Raw genomic sequence first — 19,490 nt, 5'->3', positions numbered from 1 at the left:
TGACTTCTTTCAAGGCTGATGAAATCTTACCTTCTGGAGAAAGCCTTTCTTGATTCTCCCTACTGCTGGTGCCTTCTCTCTGAGATTATATTCTATTTGCATTGTATATATCTTATATGTAAGGTGTATACATGATGTCTCTTCTATTAGAATATGGCCTACAAGAACAGAGACAGTGTTTTTGCCTTTGTATCTTTAGAACCATGTTCCTGGCACATAGAAAGCATTTAATAAATGCTCGTTGACTGAACAACACAAATGTAGCTCCTAACATAGTCCAGACTTTTTTCCACATTTGACTTTTAGAAAAATCTCATACGCAAAAAATTATAGTGACAGAGAAATTATGATTAAATATAATGACTTTGTATGATTTGAATTTTAATGACTTTATGTGATTGGAATTTTTTAAAGCTTTTTTTTTTCCCTTGAGGCAATTGGGGCTAAGTGACTTTCCTAGAGTCACACAGCTAGTTAAGTGTTAAGTGTCTGCCCCCTAAAGCTTTTTTTTTTTTTAATTTTAACAATATATTATTGAGGCAGTAATGGAGCACCAGCCCTGGAATCAGGAGGATCTGAGTTCAAATGTGGCCTCAGACGCTTAAGACTTTCTAGCTTGTGATTCTAGGTAAGTCACCTAACCCCAATTGCCTTGCAAAAATTTATATACATATTATTATTTAAAACTTTAACAAATATGCTTTAATGATATATTTATTAGTATCAATCATTAAACATTTAAGTGCTTACTATATAGCAGATAGTATACTAAGCACTGAAGATAATGAAAGAGACAAAAAACAGTTTCTCTGTTCAAGGAATGTACAATCTAATGGGGAAGACAACATGCAGACAAATACATAGAAGCAAGCTATCTACAGGAAAAATAGGAAACAGCAGATAGAATGCACTAGAAATTACAGAGGTTGGGAAAAGCTTACTGTAAAAGATAGGATTTAGTTGGGACTTAAGGGAAGCCATTAGGCAAAAATGAGGAGAGAGAACAATCCAGACATGAGAGAGAGCTCGGAGAAAATGCCTGAAGACAAGAGTTGGAGCATCTTCTTCATTAAATTGATAGAATTCCAGTGTCAGTGGAGTAAAGAAGACTGGAAATGTTGGAGAGAGGTAGATAATAAAGGGCTTTGAATGCTTTTGTATTTGATCTTGGAGGCAATAGAATATAGTGTTAATTTTGTATAAGTATTTTCCTTTCAAGCATCATTTTGAGATATTGTCTATCTTTAAACCAAATTGTATATGAAAAATGATGACATAGAATGAAAAAGATTATAACTTGTCCACAGTTGCATGGTTCAATCATTATCAGAAGGGAGACTTCTAAAGTGGTCTTTTGAATCCATCTCTAGTGTTTTCTCCTATACCATAGTCATCCATGCTTAATGAGTGTGCACCTAGGCATGATGAAAGTAAAACATGACAGTGTGATGTCTCATTAGCACTTCAAATTCAGCTTGTCTAATACAAAATTCTTATTTCTCAAACTACTTCTAACATTTTTCCAGTCAAAGAGGATCAGAGACTTAGAGTAATCACTTTTGATTTAGTCACTAAATTATATAGATTCTTGCTTTCCATTGTTTTTTTTATCTTTCATATCATGTGTATAGTGCAGGGGAGATGGCAAAGAGGTGACCAAGTGGATGATTGGATAGGACATGAAGCATGGTCTGGAGTTGATGAGAAACCTGTTACAACAAACAGCTCAACCCCTGTTCTTGTAGGCTCTCAGAGGTTAAGTGACTTGCTTAGAGTTACATAGCCAGTATTGGTTAGGAGCTTGAAAACAGATCTTTGAGGATAGGAATTCTTTTTTTCTTTTCTTTTTCTTATCTTTCTTTCTTTCTTTTTTTTTTTTTTTTTTTTTTTTTTTTGTATCCCTGGCACTTACTAAGTAATTGTTGATTGATTCTTCATACTGAGGCTAGTTCTGTCTCCACTATGCCACAATGCTGTACAACACTTCTAGCAATTTAGTCTGTCTTTTTAAAAAAGGTGTTCACCCTGTCTGTCTCCTAATCATAAATCTTCATTCAACTTTATGAGAATAAAGCCTATATTCTCCACTCAAATTCAAGATCCTTTTCAATTTGGCCCAGGCTCATCTTTCCATTCTCCCACTACTCTCTTCCATCAATTTCTACTATAGCCAAACTGTTACTCACTGTTGTCAGAATATCTCTTGAATATTCTTGTTTTTCTGTCTTTGCTTGTGGAATCCCCAGATTTCCACTCTGCCATCTGAATCTACCTTTTCTTAGTATCATGGAATGTTAAGTACCATAGACCTCAGGGGCCACTTTGTCCTATCCAGAAAAGTTTAGTGCTTTGCCCAAGGTTACACATTTGATTAGTGATAAAGCTAAGACTATAATACAGGTCTCTTGACTTTCATCCCTGACTTACTTAGAGTCACATAATTATTGGTTAGTAGTAAATAAAGATCACTATTTTCAATATAGATTACAACTAATTGTGGGACATAAACTAATTATCTTCCATAGTGTAGCAGACATAATTTGAAATGGAAAGAAGTCAATAAATATATAGAATATTTGAGAATGGAATATGTTTAAATATTCTAAGAACTGTATTGCTAACATTAATTGAATAGAATGTTTCTTCTCTGTTCTGTTTTCTGAGTATGCATTTTCTTCAGTCATCTTTTCTGCTATCGAAATTGTATAGAAAACAGTTTCTACTGCTACCCAAGCTATGGAAAGTGCCAAATATTATACAGGGTTGGGACCAAGTCTTTTGGGATACCCTCTTTTAAATTTTTGTGTGTGTATTTATCTCTCTTACTACTAATCTGTATGATTGAGGAGAAAGATAATAGTTATATTCTTTTGTGTCCTCTCTACTTTTTTGTTTATTTTGTACATAACTCAAATAATTGAAATTTATATAGTGCTTTGATAAAGTGTTTTAAAGAAGTTGATAAAGTACTTTTCTCATCATGGCCCTGTAATGTCAATAGTAAGTTTCACTTTCATTTTTAAAATGAAGCTACTGAAACTTTAAGATGTTAAGTGTTATTCTACTAATAAGCATGAGAGTATTCAGACTAATTGTCTCCTGACTCTCAAGTCCACTGCTTTTTTCTGTTATGACATAGTTTTTTTTTTTAAATAGATGCTTAATGTTTATAGTTATTTAATCTCTACATTATTTACTAATATCAGGAATATCTTAAGTTTACATTTGGCCTTTGCAGCTTATTAGCTATATGACCCTGGGCAGGTCACTTAACTTCTATTTGCCTCAGTTCTTCTACTGTAAAATGGATATACATTGTAGAAAGAAATGGTGAACCACTCCAGTATCTTTACTAAGAAAATGCCATGGAAAAGTTCATGGAGTCATGAAGACTCTGACACAACTAAATGATTGAATGACAACAATGGAGATTCAGTAAATACTAACATTACTGATAGAGTGCTTTTTTTTTTTTTTAAAGGAAAGATTTTGCAGGTAAAGTAAGCCTTGATTTATTTATAAATCTATTCGATTTATAAAGCATTATGTGAACTACAGAAATAAGATCTGTTCCCTGCCTCTTACACTTTAGCATGATAAGAAAAACATATATACACAAATATGTGACAAAGTACAGTCTATTTATCTTTTTCTAAAAATGTTTTATTTTTCCCTAATTGCATTTAAAAAATTTAAACATTTGTATTTTGAGTGTCAAATTCTCTTCTTTCCCTCCCCTTCACTCTTCCTAAGAAGGTAAGCAATTTTATATGGGTTATACATATGTAATTGTGCAAAACATTTTCATTTTAGTTGCATTGTGAAAGAAAATAACTTCCTAAATAAAGTGAAAAATAGTATACTTTGATCTACATTCAGACTTTATTAATGCCCATGTGAAAATGGATTAGCAAAGGTAACAACAGAAACAATATTGCAAGGTAGAATTGTGAATTAGTCCAACTATTTTGTAAAACAATTCAGAATTATATGAGAAAAAATACTTATATTGATACTAATTATGTAATATTACAGACTTAATATGAGAAAAGATGCTACAAATTACATGTTTTATATTATATTACTAATTATATAGAATTACATTGAGAAAAATTAGTAAACTATTCATACCTCAAAGACATAAAAAACAAAAATTCAACAGAAACCAGGATGTCTATTATAATACTTTTCATGTTAGTAAAGAATTAGAAACAAAGTAGGTGTCCATTAACTAGGGAATGGCTGAAGAAGCTATGTAATATGAATGTAATAGAGTATTACTATGTTGTAAGAAATGAAAGGAAGCAGAGCTGACACCTGAGTCATAAGGGTGTGATTCGAGATTCTATTTCTGATACTTGTTCTGTCCAGTTCATCCAATCTCTCAGTGTTCCACCACTAAGATTGTAATAGAGAAGGGCCCAAGTGGTTGCATTAGTAGAAGAAATGGTCTTATTGGAAGTTCCCTATACTAATGAAATTGTAGATATGGATTGAAGGTGAAGAATTCAGAGAAACATGGGAAGATTTATATGTACCAGTATGGAGTGAAATAGAGCTAGAACAATAATTTTGAATGACTACAGTAATGTAAATGAAAATATTATTTAAAAAAAAACCAAACCAAACCCCCTGTACTTTCAGTAATTGGGGAAAGAAAATAATGATCCTAGAGGAGAGGTAATGAAAAATATCTTCATCCTCTGACTAAAGAGATATAGGATTTTAAGGGCAGAATGTTGCTTAGCTTGTCAAATGAAGTCACTGTATCTGTATTCATTGTTTTTCTTCATTACAGCGGCAGAAGTAGAGGTGTAGGAATATATCTGCAAATGACTTGTGTAAAAAACAAAGCATCAATTTAATTTATTTGTTTTTTTAAAAAAAGAAATCAAGGAACTGGTCAATAAGAATATTGTAGAAAGTAGGAGATTTCTTTTACTCTGGTTAATTAGATATGGTATTCAATTATTTCGAATAGGGATCAACAAAATACAACCTTGGAGCTGAATCTCACTTGCCAACACTTTTTTTTTTTTTTAAATAGTCCCTAAGCTATGGACAGTTTTTATATTATTAAATTTATCTTTTTAGAACTAAAGCATGAATTATCTTTTAAGGTGCAGAGTTCAGATTTAAGAGTGAACCAAAAAAAAAAAAAAGAATTACTCATTTAAAGTAGAGTAAAGTAGTAAATCAGATGGCTGTTACCATTAAGCAGCTGCAGCAGAATGAAAAACAAATACAACTTCATTTCAAAATGTAAAAACTATTCTTAGCATTTGAGCTATACAAAAATAGGGAGTCAACTGGATTGGCCCTGCAGGCCATAGTTTGCTAATTTATGATCTAGAAAGATATTCTGGTACTGTTATAGACAACAAGAGGTATTGTTCCATAAATTAGATTTGATTGTATTTGTCAGTAGAAGTTAAGATCTGTGAGGGTTATAGTTAATCAGGGTACCAAGAAATGAATTCAGGAGGAAAAATGCAATCAAGTTGGGATTGTTAAAGCAGGACTAGCTAACAGTGACGCCTCATTCAAAATGGAATACTGTCTTTTGAAAGAAAAGCTGTTAAGTTAGAGAAGTGAGTGATTGACTATGCCTAAGGTAATGATAATAATTTAACTTTCTGTGACTATTGTTTATAAAACTTTTTCACACATAGTATTTTATTCAAGAGATCTGGAAAGAAACAGTCTAGAAAGAACAGTATTAAGACTATTCTCCATCCCCCTCCCCTCTTTGTTTATTTGTGTATTTTTTCATTCACCCATCCATTTGCTTATTTATTTTCCAAAATTTATTTTATTGAAGAAACAGAATTGGAAAAACAGAAAAACAATACAAAACAAAATGAAAGAAAAGAAAAGAAAACGTTTTCATCTGCCCAGCAGAATATCAGGGAGGATTCAAAATATATAATAACAAATACTAATTTAAGAAAGTATATATATGTATATTAGTAGAAGAAATTATATTCATGAGTGTCTTTTTTTACTTGTAAATTGTTCTTTTGTTTTCTATGTGCAGCTTTTTTTTACTTCTTTGTTTTCCTCCTATCCGCCCTTCACTCCCAAGCAGGTTATAATTAAGAAAGGATTGTATTCATATATACAATATATACATATACATACACTTATATATATTTCATATATACACATGTCTTTTATACCCCTGCTGATTCTTTCATTAAATTCTGCTCCACAAATTGCTTTGCTATTACTTAACCTCCTCCTACCCAGGGATCCCTCCCTCATTTTCTTCCCTCACTCTTTGCTTCCTAAATGCCCATCCCCCCATTTATAGATTTTGGAGGGTACTATGCCTTCATGGTATATATGTAGTGTTGCCTGTTGGAACCATTCACTATGTGAGATTTTAGAACTACAAGCCTTCCTCCCCTTCTAATGCCTCTTGTGTCTATTCTCCCTTTGTACTTCATTTGTATAACATGACTACTATTTTTACCTTAACTCTGCCAGTCTTTCTTTTGAGCTTAACCTATTGTTGATGTAAATCTTAAGCGTAAAGTATACTTTTCCCATGTAAAAAAAAAAACAAAAAAAACAAAAAAACAATTTGTCCATGTTTAAGCAGTTTGTCCATGTTGAGATCCTTAAAATTTCTCTTTGATATTGACTCATATGTTAAATTTTTCTGTTAAGTTTGGGTTTGGTTGATAGTCCTGAAAATCTGCAGTTTGTTGAATGTCTGTTTTTTGTCATTCAAAATTAGAGATAATTTTGCTGGATGTGTTATTTTTGGCCACAGGCTTAGTTCTTTTGCTTGCTAGTATATGTGATTCCAGGACCTGTGGTCTTTTATTGTAGCTGCTGATAAGTCTTATACAATTCTACTTATAGTTCCAGTGTATTTGAATTGTTCTTTTCTTGTTTCTTGGAAAAATTTTCCCTTTGATTTGGGGGTTTTGAAATTTGGCAATAATATTCCTATATATTTTTCACAAAGAATCTCTTTGAGGTGGTGATTAGTGGATTTTTTCTATTTCTACTTTCCCCTAATGTTCTATACTCCAAGACAGTTTTCTGGGATCATTTTCTGCATTATTGTGTCAAGGTTCTCTTTTTGATCACAACTTTCTGGCAGTCCAATTATTCTTATATTTTCTCCTCTTGATCAATTCTCCAGATCAGTTGTTTTCACATTACTCTTTGGGCTAGAAGGTTTTTTGTTTGTTTGATTTACTAAAGTGTTTTCCTCTTAACATGAACTCTGGTCTTCTCTGTTGCCATAATATGTTTCAGTGATGGAGTTCTTTTTTCTTTGCTGGTTCATTTTTTTTTTTTAATTTTAAATAAGAGGTAGGTAATCATGGGGTTGGGGAATGGTATCTTAAAGCTGTTGAGTTTGGTCATTGAGGTAAAAGAGAAAAGTAATTATTGGGAGAAAAATAGTAGCCTGAAAGTGTAATTTAGAAAATGGAAAGGTCTGAATAATGATAAAAAAAAGCCAAACTGAAGAGAAAGATTGGGATATACCTTTGCTATGTCAGTGGAGGCAGTTGTTTTTGAGAGTCTAAAAAAAGGATGGGAAATGCTGTAGAAAAGAGTTCAAATAGTATGCAGGATGACAAAACACGGAGATTGAAAGGAAACAATATTATTTATTTGCCAAGACATATTTTTGTTCATAGTTGTTATTATCATGTGGCTATATTGTTTTTTTGGTTCTGTTTTGTGGAATTTTAAGTTTTTAAATCAAAGTAGACTGAAATCTGAGGGAGTAGATGGAGAATAAGTGTTTAACCAGTACAAACAAAAACCTAGGAATTGTTGAAATATGCAAAGAAAGTCATCGGCAGAGGGATTTAATATCTTGTTCATAGAGGTAAAATCTAGGAATTCATATTTTAGAGTCTAACATCCATGTCTTCAATATTTCTACATAGACTAATTTTAGGCCATTAGAGAATTTTTAAAATTATTTGAATATTTCTTTAGGAAAATTTTATTATTTAATGATATAAAATTAATGTTTTCTTTTTTGTAATCTAAAAGATGCTGATGTATTATTGATAGTTTATGCATATTTTAAAGAAATAACCATCTACCATACTAAAAATTAAAAACAACTTTTTAAGGTGTAGAAAGATTTTAAACTAATTTTTTTTTAATTTCAGAAACCGGACTAAGTATGCCTAGTGATACTTCACTCTCTCCAGCAAGTCAGAATTCTCCATATTGCATGACACCTGTATCACAGGGCTCTCCTGCCAGCTCAGGGATAGGCAGTCCAATGGCGTCTTCAGCAATTACCAAAATCCACAGCAAAAGATTTAGAGAGTAAGATCTTTGATATTTTTCTTTGTTACAAAGGGAAGGTCCTATAGTACCTTATGAAATGAGGTTTGGCAATAGGTTATATGAATAGTTACAATGAACTGAAATAACTTCCTGATCTTGTAGAATGCATATCCTAATGACAATTCTGAATTTAAATATTATTTAGTTGTTATTGTGTGTACTAACCATACAAGAATACAAGTACAGACTTAAGTTTTCATTGAACTCTGAATAAAATTTGCCTTTAATTCACAAATAATTTTAATATTCTTTGGAAATGCTTATTTAAAAATTAATTTTGATAAAAGTTTCATCAGTTTAAAGCATTTACCTATTTCATTAGATATCAAAATATATTTCACATAGAAATAATTTAATAATGCATTTATTCTTTTTAAAAGACTTTGTTGATTTGGATATCTGGAATACCTTGTCAGTTTCTACTTTTAGGATTATTTTGGATTTTCCATGAAATACTTTTGTTATTGTGTACTTTATATCAATCTTTGAGACAATTTTTCCAAACCACTATGAAATATGCTTTCTACACGAAGCTAATTTTTTATTTTTTCATAGACCTTTGTTAGGGTTTTAAAACTGTCTTGTACATTCCTAAAGAATGACCGTTGTGCCATCATCAGCACATGTGTTAGCTGATGTAGCCTCCAGTGAACTATTAGCAAGTAATACGATGGAATGAATTTCTTCCTAAAATTAAAAAAAAAAAGCCTACTGAACTTAATTTTATATGTTAAAAATATTGCAACTTACACTTGATACTTTGTTACTTTATATTTTAGGGATTTAGGCATTTATTTGAACTTTATTGCATTTTCTTCTTTTTCCTAATGCCACTATCAAATTATTCTTGCTTAGATTAGAAAGATGTCAAATATTACATGAAGTCAAATACCATAAAAAGGGCTTATAGAAGTAGAATAAAGAATTGCTAAATTGCTTTCATGATCATATGTAACACTTAGTAATAACTCCAATTTTCCCTATGTTTATCTTATATGTACATAATTGTTTATATATCGTCTTCCCATTAGGATATGATTTGCTTGAGAGAAGGAAATGTTTTATCTTTCTTTGTATTCCCCCATTCCTTAGCAGAGTACCTGGTTATTAAATTGCCTTTAAGAAGTGCTTATTGAGTTGAGTTGACTTTATCTAAAAGTCCCATTTTTAAAATTCAGTTTCTTAGCCAATCTACTTTTAAAATTTGATTTACTTTTATTATTTGCTTATATATTCTTTTTATATTGTTTTTTGGTGAGTCAGTTAGGGTTATGTCACTTGTCCAGGGTCACACAGCTAGTACATGGTAAGTATTTGAGACCTGATTTGAACTCAAGCCCTCCTGACTCCAGGGCTGGTGCTCTATCCACTGTACCACCTAGCTGCACCATTGCTTATATGTAGTTGAACTTGCTTACCAAATAAAATATTGATTTGCGGCAGCCAGATGGCACAGTGGATAGAGCAGTGAAGTTAGAAGGACCTTTGTTCAAATCTGGCCTTATACATTTAACATTTCTTAGCTGTGTGATTGTGGGCAAATCACTTATTACCAATTGCCTTTTCTCCAACCCAGTGCCCCCACATGTTGGTTTGCAGCTGAAAATAAGATACATGTAATTTTACCATTTTATTAATATTCTTATTTTTAATTGGAAAATGTAGTTATTCTTAGATTTAATCGATTTAATTTTCTTTGACAAGGAGTTGAGTATGGTGTGATAAAGGGAGAGAAGCTGGCCCTAAGACTATATTAGTATTAGGATCTCCTGAGTTAGAAACTTCCTGTATCTATGAAAATAGTCAACGTCTCTGCAATTTATAGTCCTTGAGAGATGCCTGAGAGATGCCAGAAAAAGTCAACTGACTTGTTCAGGATCACATAGCTAGTATATGTCAGAGATGAGTTGACACTTGAACAAGATCTTCCTAGCCTTGAGCCTGGCTCTCTATCCAGTATGCCATGTTTCTTCTCAAGATGGGATATATGGGTAAAAACTAGTATAGATAGCATAGCACATTCCTGACTCCTTCCTTTCTGTTCATTTTTTTTCTAATTTTTTTGCACTATTGTCACTATTAGAAGACAGAACTGATGAGTTTCTTACCATAAGTTTGTAACAGTAGTCTCCATAGAATTAAACATTTATTAATGACAAGAGGAATATATAAATTTAAGAGGCAGTGGGACCTATTGATCATGGGTTTGAAATTGGCTATAGAACCATTTTGGCAGATGTGCTAGTGTTTTACCAACCACCACTTCTCTACCATGAAACCCTGTTATTGAAATATGTTCTTTTTAGTTGCCTTTGTCCATCTAGGATGAAGCAAAAATGTCTTTTATCTCACTTGACCCAAGAATTTGAACCATATAACATTTGATTTGGATAATTAGAATGATTTTTCTTTTATTCATGAAGGATTTTATGTCATCCAATCAAAAGACTGTTGAAATTGTAATTTAAAAACAATAAAGTCCATTCGTTATTTTGAGTTTTTCCTCTGTTTATACTTAAATAAGAATTTCTTAAAGGATTTAATAAGAAGGCTCAGTATTATCATTTTTTTATCAAATATTGGATAAAGGGAATGCTTAGTTTAATGTTTTAATTAAGATTTTCTATAGTAATTGTTTCCTGAGGTATTGTAAGATGAAAGAACAATGCAAGAAAATAAATTTAGCATTAAAAGATTTAACTTTTTAAAAACATTTTTTCTTAACAGGTACTGTAATCAGGTTCTCTGTAAAGAAATTGATGAATGTGTGACTCTGCTTCTTCAAGAGCTCGTTAGTTTTCAAGAGCGTATTTACCAAAAAGATCCTGTAAGAGCAAAAGCAAGGAGACGTCTAGTTATGGGCCTTCGAGAGGTTACCAAGCATATGAAATTAAACAAGATCAAGTGTGTTATTATTTCTCCCAATTGTGAAAAAATACAGTCAAAAGGTAGGAATTGTGGCTTGCCTACCTATTAAAGTGCCTAGGTATATATATGTATATATATGATGGTAGTGTGATTATTTAACTTATATAATGTTATATACAATGAAGGAAAATGTAGCTTATTTCAGTTTGTTATAAAATATTAAAGAGAGAAGAGTCTTTCTTTTTTTTTTTTTTTTTTTTAATTTAATAGCCTTTTATTTACAGGATATATGCATGGGTAACTTTACAGCATTAACAATTGCCAAACCTCTTGTTCCAATTTTTCACCTCTTACCCCCCACCCCTCCCTAGATGGCAGGATGACCAGTAGATGTTAAATATATTAAAATATAAATTAGATACACAATAAGTATACATGACCAAACCGTTATTTTGCTGTACAAAAGAATCAGACTCTGAAATATTGTACAATTAGCTTGTGAAGGAAATCAAAAATGCAGGGTGCATAAATATAGGGATTGAGGAATTCAATGTAATGGTTTTTAGTCATCTCCCAGAGTTCTTTTTCTGGGCATAGCTGGTTCAGTTCATTACTGCTCCATTAGAAATGATTTGGTTGATCCGTTGCTGAGGATGGCCTGTCCATCAGAACTGGATCCTCATATAGTATTGTTGTTGAAGTATATAATGATCTCCTGGTCCTGCTCATTTCACTCAGCATCAGTTCTGCAAGTCTCTCAGGCCTTTCTGAAATTATCCTGTTGGTCATTTCTTACAGAACAGTAATATTCCATAATATTCATATACCACAATTTATTCAGCCATTCTCCAACTGGTGGACATCCATTCAGTTTCCAGTTTTTAGCCACTACAAAAAGGGCTGCCACAAACATTCGTGCACATACAGGTCCCTTTCCCGAGAAGAGTCTTTCAAAATCTAGATTTAATTCAAATTTGGAGCATGCATTTCAAAGGAAATACTCATTTTTGTTAATGAGGGTACATATTTGTTCAACCATCCTAAGATCATAATAAATTAGTATAGTAGCCAGTGTCTGGTGTGTTCTCAACCCGTTTGAAGCCATCTGCTTTCCTAATGCTTCTTTTTCTTATTGTTCTTTCTTCTAAAAGAAACAGAAGGAATGTTTCCCTTAACATCATTGGTAAAGGTTTTGTATTACGAAATCCATTGTTATAAACTTACCATGTATGGAACAGATGTACTTATGACTTTTTATATGTTGTTTTCTCAGAGAGCAGAGATGTGCTTTCGGTTTTCTTTTGTTCAAATAGAATAGATTGATCTGTTAATTGTAGGCTTGTCCATAGGCAACAGTACTGAAAATTTTTGTTTCTGATTTTCTTTATTACTTTGTAGTGTGTTTATTATATTGAACTGAGACTGAGAGAAAAGGAATGTTATGGCAACAAACTAATTTGTAGTTTATTATGAAAAGTTAAATACTTGTTGATTTGAAGTCTATTCAACTCCCAGGCACTTTGCTTGGCAAAAGATCCCTACAAAAGATGTAGAAGAAAAGAATCCTACCCTTTGAGAAGCTTACAGTGTAGTTGAGGAAACAAGATATACATACAAGGAAAAGATATAGAATAGAAGGTAATATTATTGATGTGAGATTTTATGGTATAATGTGCTATAGGAATTGAATCATTCAACTTTTTTCACTGTGAAAAAATGAAATATTAGTTCAATTTAAAACAAATGCAGTGTTAGAAGTAGAGTATTAGATCACTTTAGGTAATAAAATCACTTAAATTTGCGAACTTGATTTTTTTTCCAGGTGGCTTAGATGAGGCACTTTATAATGTTATAGCTATGGCACGGGAACAAGAAATCCCTTTCGTCTTTGCACTTGGACGGAAAGCTCTGGGCCGCTGTGTAAACAAACTGGTGCCTGTCAGTGTTGTTGGAATATTCAACTACTGTGGTGCTGAGGTAATAAGAATTCAGAAGATACAGTACAATAGCATATTTTGGAGGTACATGCCCATGTAATATTTGAGTGTTTGAAAAAATGAGTTGTTAAATTTCAAAGACTAAAGAAAAAATTCCCGAGTTACTATATACTTTTCCCCCAATCTTGAGAGAATATTTAATAGAGGATAAATCCATTCACAGCCATAAGTAGACTAAATTTACCTTTGTAGAAGAAGCTGAATAGACACTGGGTTTGGAATCAGACCTAAATTCAAATCTGAACTCGGGCATATTATATTGGCTGCGTGACCTAGGCAAGCCACTTAATCTCTGTTTTCTAAAGTTTTCTCAATAGGGTGGTTGTGAGGATAATTTTTGTTTTTTGTTTTTAAAAAGGCACTTGGTACATAGTTGGCACTATCTAAATACTTATCTTTCCCTTCCCCTAAATCTGTAACATAAGGGAATGCCACATTATTATTTTAGTTCATCTCAATTGTTAGAATAAATTTTTCTTATAGGATAGTTATCAAAGTATTAAAATTATGTATTCAGGGGATATTACATGTTTCAAGTCTATGTGTGATTAATTTATTTCAGTATATTGAATATGATGTAATTAAGGTAGCAGTAGAGAGAGAAACTAGCTGGCTACTACTTATGGTGAGCCTACTGAAACAAATGATTTGTAAGCCGGAATCAATTTAAAATGAGATAATTGTATGCCAAATGGCCAAGAATGCTTGTCAAGTGATCATTGCATTCTTTTCCCAATAGAAAAGTATACTTTGGAAAATAAATCACCATCAGAAGGTTGTTCACTGGTACTTTTCATAAACAAAGAATGTTGAATGATTTTGTGAGATATTTTCATCATTCAGTGACATCCTGTTGTAGTCTTCTCCAAAATAATGATATATCTGGAAATAGAATGGATTATGAATGCTGACTAATTAAAACACCTTTTTCTCTAGACACTACTAAAGTCATTGAACCTTCTGATACTTGAAGTAATCTTTGACTTTTTGCCCTTTCCTTTATCCTCTGTTGTGAAATTTCTTTTATATACATACTTTTCCTTTCCTAGCCTTTCATCACTTCCCTTTTTCTCATGTGTGCTTATTGTTACTATTGCTTGTGGCTCATTCTTTTTCATTCTTGCTTATTTTAAGACTTTCTATTTGTTCTCCCTCTTTCTAGCCTAGTGCACCACTCTGCTAAAACAAACAAAAAAAATCCAACAATAAACTTTGTCATTCCCCATTGCTTGTTTTTTTTTTAAATTATATTTTAAACACCAAAAGAGTGCTTATTTATTTATTTAGCAGAATATAAAATGAGGATTTTATATGAAACTGTGAATCTTCATCTCAAGATAAATTTTACATGTTATTTTCAAAATGATTCGACTTCTGAACTTCTTTTCAGTTCTCTTCTATGTGTTTAAAAAATGTTACCCACATCCTGACAGGAGAGATTGACTCAAGGTACAAATCCATTTGTGGCAATGGTCATTGTATACATTTGTCTTGTTTGACTAGGTTTGTTTATGTGGGATTTTTAAAAATACCTTGTATGGGGAAGAGAGAAGAGGGAAGAATTTTATATCGTGAAGCCCCGCCAAAAGACCATTGTAACATTTTTCCTTGTAAAAATTTTTCTTTTGTTTCTCCTTACTTCAATCTGTCAGATAATACTAGTCAAGATACTCTGAAATTCATCTTTTTCATAATTTTTTGTGGTATACTGATATTCTATGACCATATATCATAATTTATTTAGCCATACCCCACTTATCGTAAAGGCTATTTAAGGTACCCCCTAAGATTGTAATTCTTTGCTCCCTTCTCTTTTTATATACCCCTCTTTAGAACTGGGAAGTTTGTTTTCCTTTGATATTCTTATTCCTTTAATAGTCTTTGTCTTAAATTTCCCTATCTTCAGTTGTTTTCTATTTTGCATTGGATATATTTCTACATCCAACTCTGTGTATGTATGTGTGTGTGTGTGTGTGTGTGTGTGTGTGTGTGTGTGTGTGAGAGAGAGAGAGAGAGAGAGAGAGAGAGAGAGAGAGAGAGAGAAAGAGAGAGAGAGAATCTCCTTTGTCCCTTTCAGATAAGAGTAAGATTCATTTGATGCCCACTCCTCACTTCTTCCTGAATGTTTGTATTCTCATGCACTCCCATTATGAGGAATAGCAAGTTCTACCACCTCCTTTTTTTTTCATTTGTACACATTCCTTTTATTCTTCCTTCTTTTTCCCTACTTTAAAGAACCAGTCTACTTCCATAACCTTTGTTTTTCTTACTTACTCCCTCAATAACTTTTGAAACAATGATCTCAAGGGATCCTTATTTAATCTCCTTCTCTTAAAATGTTAGCATTAGATCATCAGTACAACTCCTAGTTTCTAAAATCATACTACCTTTCTAGGATTCTCTGGACTTTTGTGTTTGTATTTCAGAGTTCCTACTTATCTTTTGTTTTGTTTTGCTTTCAGGAATGCTTGAAAGTTCTCTATTTCATTAAATATCTATTTTTTTCCTCTCCAGGATTATTTTTTAGAGCAAATTATTTGGCTTAGAATCATATCTCTTTTGCCTTTTGGAATATTGCATTCCAAAATCCCCTCTGGGTTTTTTTATTTGTTTGTTTGTTTTTAAATTTATGTATTTAGTATTTTTCTCCAGTTACATTCAAAACCATTTTTCTTACATTTGTTTTTAAGATTTTTGAGTTCTAGATTCTCTCCCTTATGCCCATCCACAATTAAGAAACCACATATGAAATTATGTAAAACATTTTCATAAAAGTCAGTTTTGAAAGACAACAGAGATCTTCCACCCTGATGAAAATAAAAACTCTCAAGAAAAATTAAGTTAAAAACAGGAAGAGACAGAGAGAGTTGTAGAGGGCGGAACTTTGGAGAAGTATACTTGAAACAGGTAACTCAGTGGAATTGATGAGATGATGGTTCTCTAGTTCACATATATACTTAGTATTTAGTATGGTGATATAATGGTTCTTTAGTTCACACATATTCAGTATGCTGTAATGATGTAATTACAATAAAGTATATAAGGGCTAAGAAGAACTGGAAGATAGACATTCTATTTTTGACCAGCCTCTTGGTGGCTCTTGTGCCACCTGCACCAAGATCAAGACTGGGCCAGAATAAAGAATCTAGACTTTATTCCTGATCATTCTCATGATGTTTATCCTGCTGAGACCATGGCCTATCTGAAGGACTTCTGGAAAGCTAGCCCCCATACATTACAGAGAGTAGTGGAGAATGCTTTGATCTAAATTCAGACTCATTTAATTTCTTCTCTGGGTATGGATAGGATTTTTTTTTTTAATCATAAATCCTTCAGAGTAAGTGTGGATGATTGTACTATTGAGAATAACAGTCATTTATAGCTAGTCATCCCAGAATATTGCTATTATTTTGTATATGGTTTTTCTCACTTTGTTCATGGAGAACTTTCCAGATTTTTTTCCCTGAGAATATCTTACTCATCATTTTTCAGATAACAATAATATTTCATTAGAGAAGCTTACTTTGAAAATTTTTTTACAATTACTTTTGCTAATTGTATTCCTCCCCCCATTTGTTCTCTCTCTCTTCACCCTGTCTCTCCTCAAAAGTGTTCTGCTACTGACCACTCCTTCCCCAAAAAAGACCTTCTCTTTTCTCACACTCCCCCCTTCCCATATCCCATTCCCCTCCTATTTTCCTACAGGATAAGATAGATTTCTATATCCTTATTGAGTATTTATATTTTTTCCTATTTGAGCCCCAATTGTGATGAGAGTAAGGTTCACTCATTCTCCCTTTCTTTCCCCCTCTTCCCCTCCACTGTAAGAGTTTTTTCTTGTCTCTTTTTGTTCCAAATTTATTTTATTTAAAGAAACTGAATTTAAAAAAAAAAAGAAAAGCAATATAAAACAAAAGGAAACAACAACAAAAAAAAATAACATTATCATGTGCCCAGCAGAACATCAGGGAGGATTCAAGGTGTATAATAGCAAATACCAATTTAAGAAAGTATATATATTAAAGAAGAAATTATATTCATGAGTGTCTGTCTTTTCTTTACTTCCATATAATTTTGTTCTTTTGATCTCTGCTGCACACCTTTATTTATGCTTCCCCCCCTCCCTTTTATCCCCTCCCATCTCCAAGCACGCTATAGTTTTTTAAAAAGGATATATTGGGGCAGCTAGGTAGCGCAGTGGATAGAGCACCAGCTCTGAAGTCAGGAGGACCTGATTTCAAATCTGGCCTCAGACACTTAACACTTCCTAGCTATGTGACTCTGGGCAAGTCATTTAACCCCATTGCCTCAGCAAAAAAAAAAAAAAAAAAAAAAAAAAAAAAAAAAGATATATTTATATATACATAGGTAAATATATACATACACATACATACGTAGACACATACATATCACCTTTTTATCCCCCCTACTGCCTCCAAGCAGGCTATAGTTAAGAGAAGATATATTTATATAAAGATGTGTAGATCTATACATACATAAATACATATATATACACAGAAACACATATATACCCCACATATCTTTCTTATCCCTGCTGACTCTCATTAAATTCTGCTCCATAATTTGCTTTACTATTACTTAACCTCCCTCCACTCAGGGATCCCTCCCTTGTCTTCTTCCTCACCCTTTGCTTCCTCATTCACCTATCCCTCCCCCCTTATTTCTTGATAGATTTTGGAGGGTGCTTTACCCTTCATGGTATTTATGTAGTGTTGCCTATTGAACCCATTCTTGATGTGAGTAGGTTTTTAGAACTATGAGCCCTCCTCTCCCCTCTAATGCCTCTGTCTGGTCTTCCTCTGCACCTCATTTATATATCTTGATTACTATTTTTACCTTAACTCTGCCAGTTTTTCTTTTGAACTTAACCTGTTATTGATGTAAATCTTAAATATAAAGTATACATTTCCCATGTTAAAAAAAAATAATTTGTCCATATTTAAATAGTTTGTTCATGTTGAGATCCTTAAAATTGCTCTTTGATATTGGCTCTTATATGTTTTCTGTTAAGTTTGGAATTGGTTGAAAATCTGCAAGTTCGTTGAATGTCCCTTTTTTGTCATACAAAATTATAGATAATTTTGCTGGATATGATATTTTTGGCCACAGACCTAGTTCTTTTGCTTGTCTGTAAAAAAAAAATTCCAAGACCTTCGGTCTTTATTGTAGCTGCTGAGAAATCTTGTTCTAATTATTCTATTTATAGTTCTAGTGTATTTGAATTGTTCTTCTCTTGTTTCTTGGGAAAATTTTCTCTTTGATCTGGGGGTTTTGAAATTTGGCAATAATATTCCTATGTGTTTTTCACAAAGGATGTCTTTGAGGTGGTGATTGGTTGATTTTTTTCTATTTCTGTTTTCCCTTCATGTTTTATCACTCCTGGACAGTTTTCTAGGATAATCACAACTTTCTGGCAGTCCAATTATTCTTATATTTTCTCTTCTTGATCAGTTTTCCAGATCTGTTGTTTTTCTTATGAGAGTTCACATTCTGTTCTATTTTTTTTCATTCTTTATAATCTCTTTTTTTATTTCTTGATTTCTCATAGCTTATGGCTTCCCCTTGCCTGATTCTAATTTTCAAAGAATTATTTTCATTTTTGAGACTCTGTATCTCCTTTTCTAATTGGTTAACTTATTTTTATAATCTTGTTTTTCTTGGTTGATTTTAATTTTTTTTAAAGTTTTTTCTCAATGTCATTTGATTTTTGAATTCTTTTTTGAGTTCTTCTATAAATTCTCTCTGGGCAGGGAGCCATTTCACATTACTCTTTGGGGTAGAACCTTTTTTTTTTTTTAACTAAAACGTTCTCCTCTGAAGATGTTCTTCCCTGTTCCAGGACTTCCTTGTTCCCATAAAATGTTTCAGTGGATGGAATTCTATCTTCTTTGCCAGTTCATTTGTTTTTTAAAAATTTTTAATAAGAGGTATTAGTGTAAGCATCTCTAATCGTAGAGTGGGGGATGGTGTCTCAAGCTTCCCTTCAACTCTCCACTCTCACCAGGAACCCTTAAATTAAGGGTTGGTCTCAGGCACAGCTGGGTGGGAGCTCCCAGTCTCTACAAATAGTTAATTGGTTCTGGCTAAGGCTCCAACTACATCCAGTTAGCTTGAGGGAATTTCTATTTGATGTTTTTACAAAGTATCCCTGGAGTGTTTGCACTTCACCTGGGTTAAGCCCCAATCCAGGGCCTTTCTTCAGATCTTCTGGAGTTGTACCAGAAAGATTCCTGTTATGCCCCAAGTCTTCTTAGTTTTTCAAACCTGTCAATG

The 19,490-nt window shown here is 32.6% G+C and overlaps 1 protein-coding gene across 3 annotated transcripts in view; it reads left to right on the top strand.

Moving 5' to 3' along the window:
* The window catches only part of SECISBP2L (SECIS binding protein 2 like), a 79,681-nt gene that overhangs the window by 40,855 nt on the left and 19,336 nt on the right, over positions 1 to 19,490 (top strand). For all 3 annotated transcript variants that reach the window (XM_031955168.1, XM_031955170.1, XM_031955167.1), the window contains exons 14-16: positions 8,148 to 8,310; positions 11,059 to 11,279; positions 13,022 to 13,176. In XM_031955168.1, the coding sequence (XP_031811028.1) occupies positions 8,148 to 8,310; positions 11,059 to 11,279; positions 13,022 to 13,176 (539 nt within the window). The remainder of the gene's footprint in view (positions 1 to 8,147; positions 8,311 to 11,058; positions 11,280 to 13,021; positions 13,177 to 19,490) is intronic.

Source organism: Sarcophilus harrisii, chromosome 2 (assembly GCF_902635505.1).
Source record: "Sarcophilus harrisii chromosome 2, mSarHar1.11, whole genome shotgun sequence".
NCBI classification, from domain to species: Eukaryota; Metazoa; Chordata; class Mammalia; order Dasyuromorphia; family Dasyuridae; genus Sarcophilus; species Sarcophilus harrisii.
Note: the sequence above shows the minus strand (reverse complement) of the source record. Positions and strands in the feature narration are given on the sequence as shown.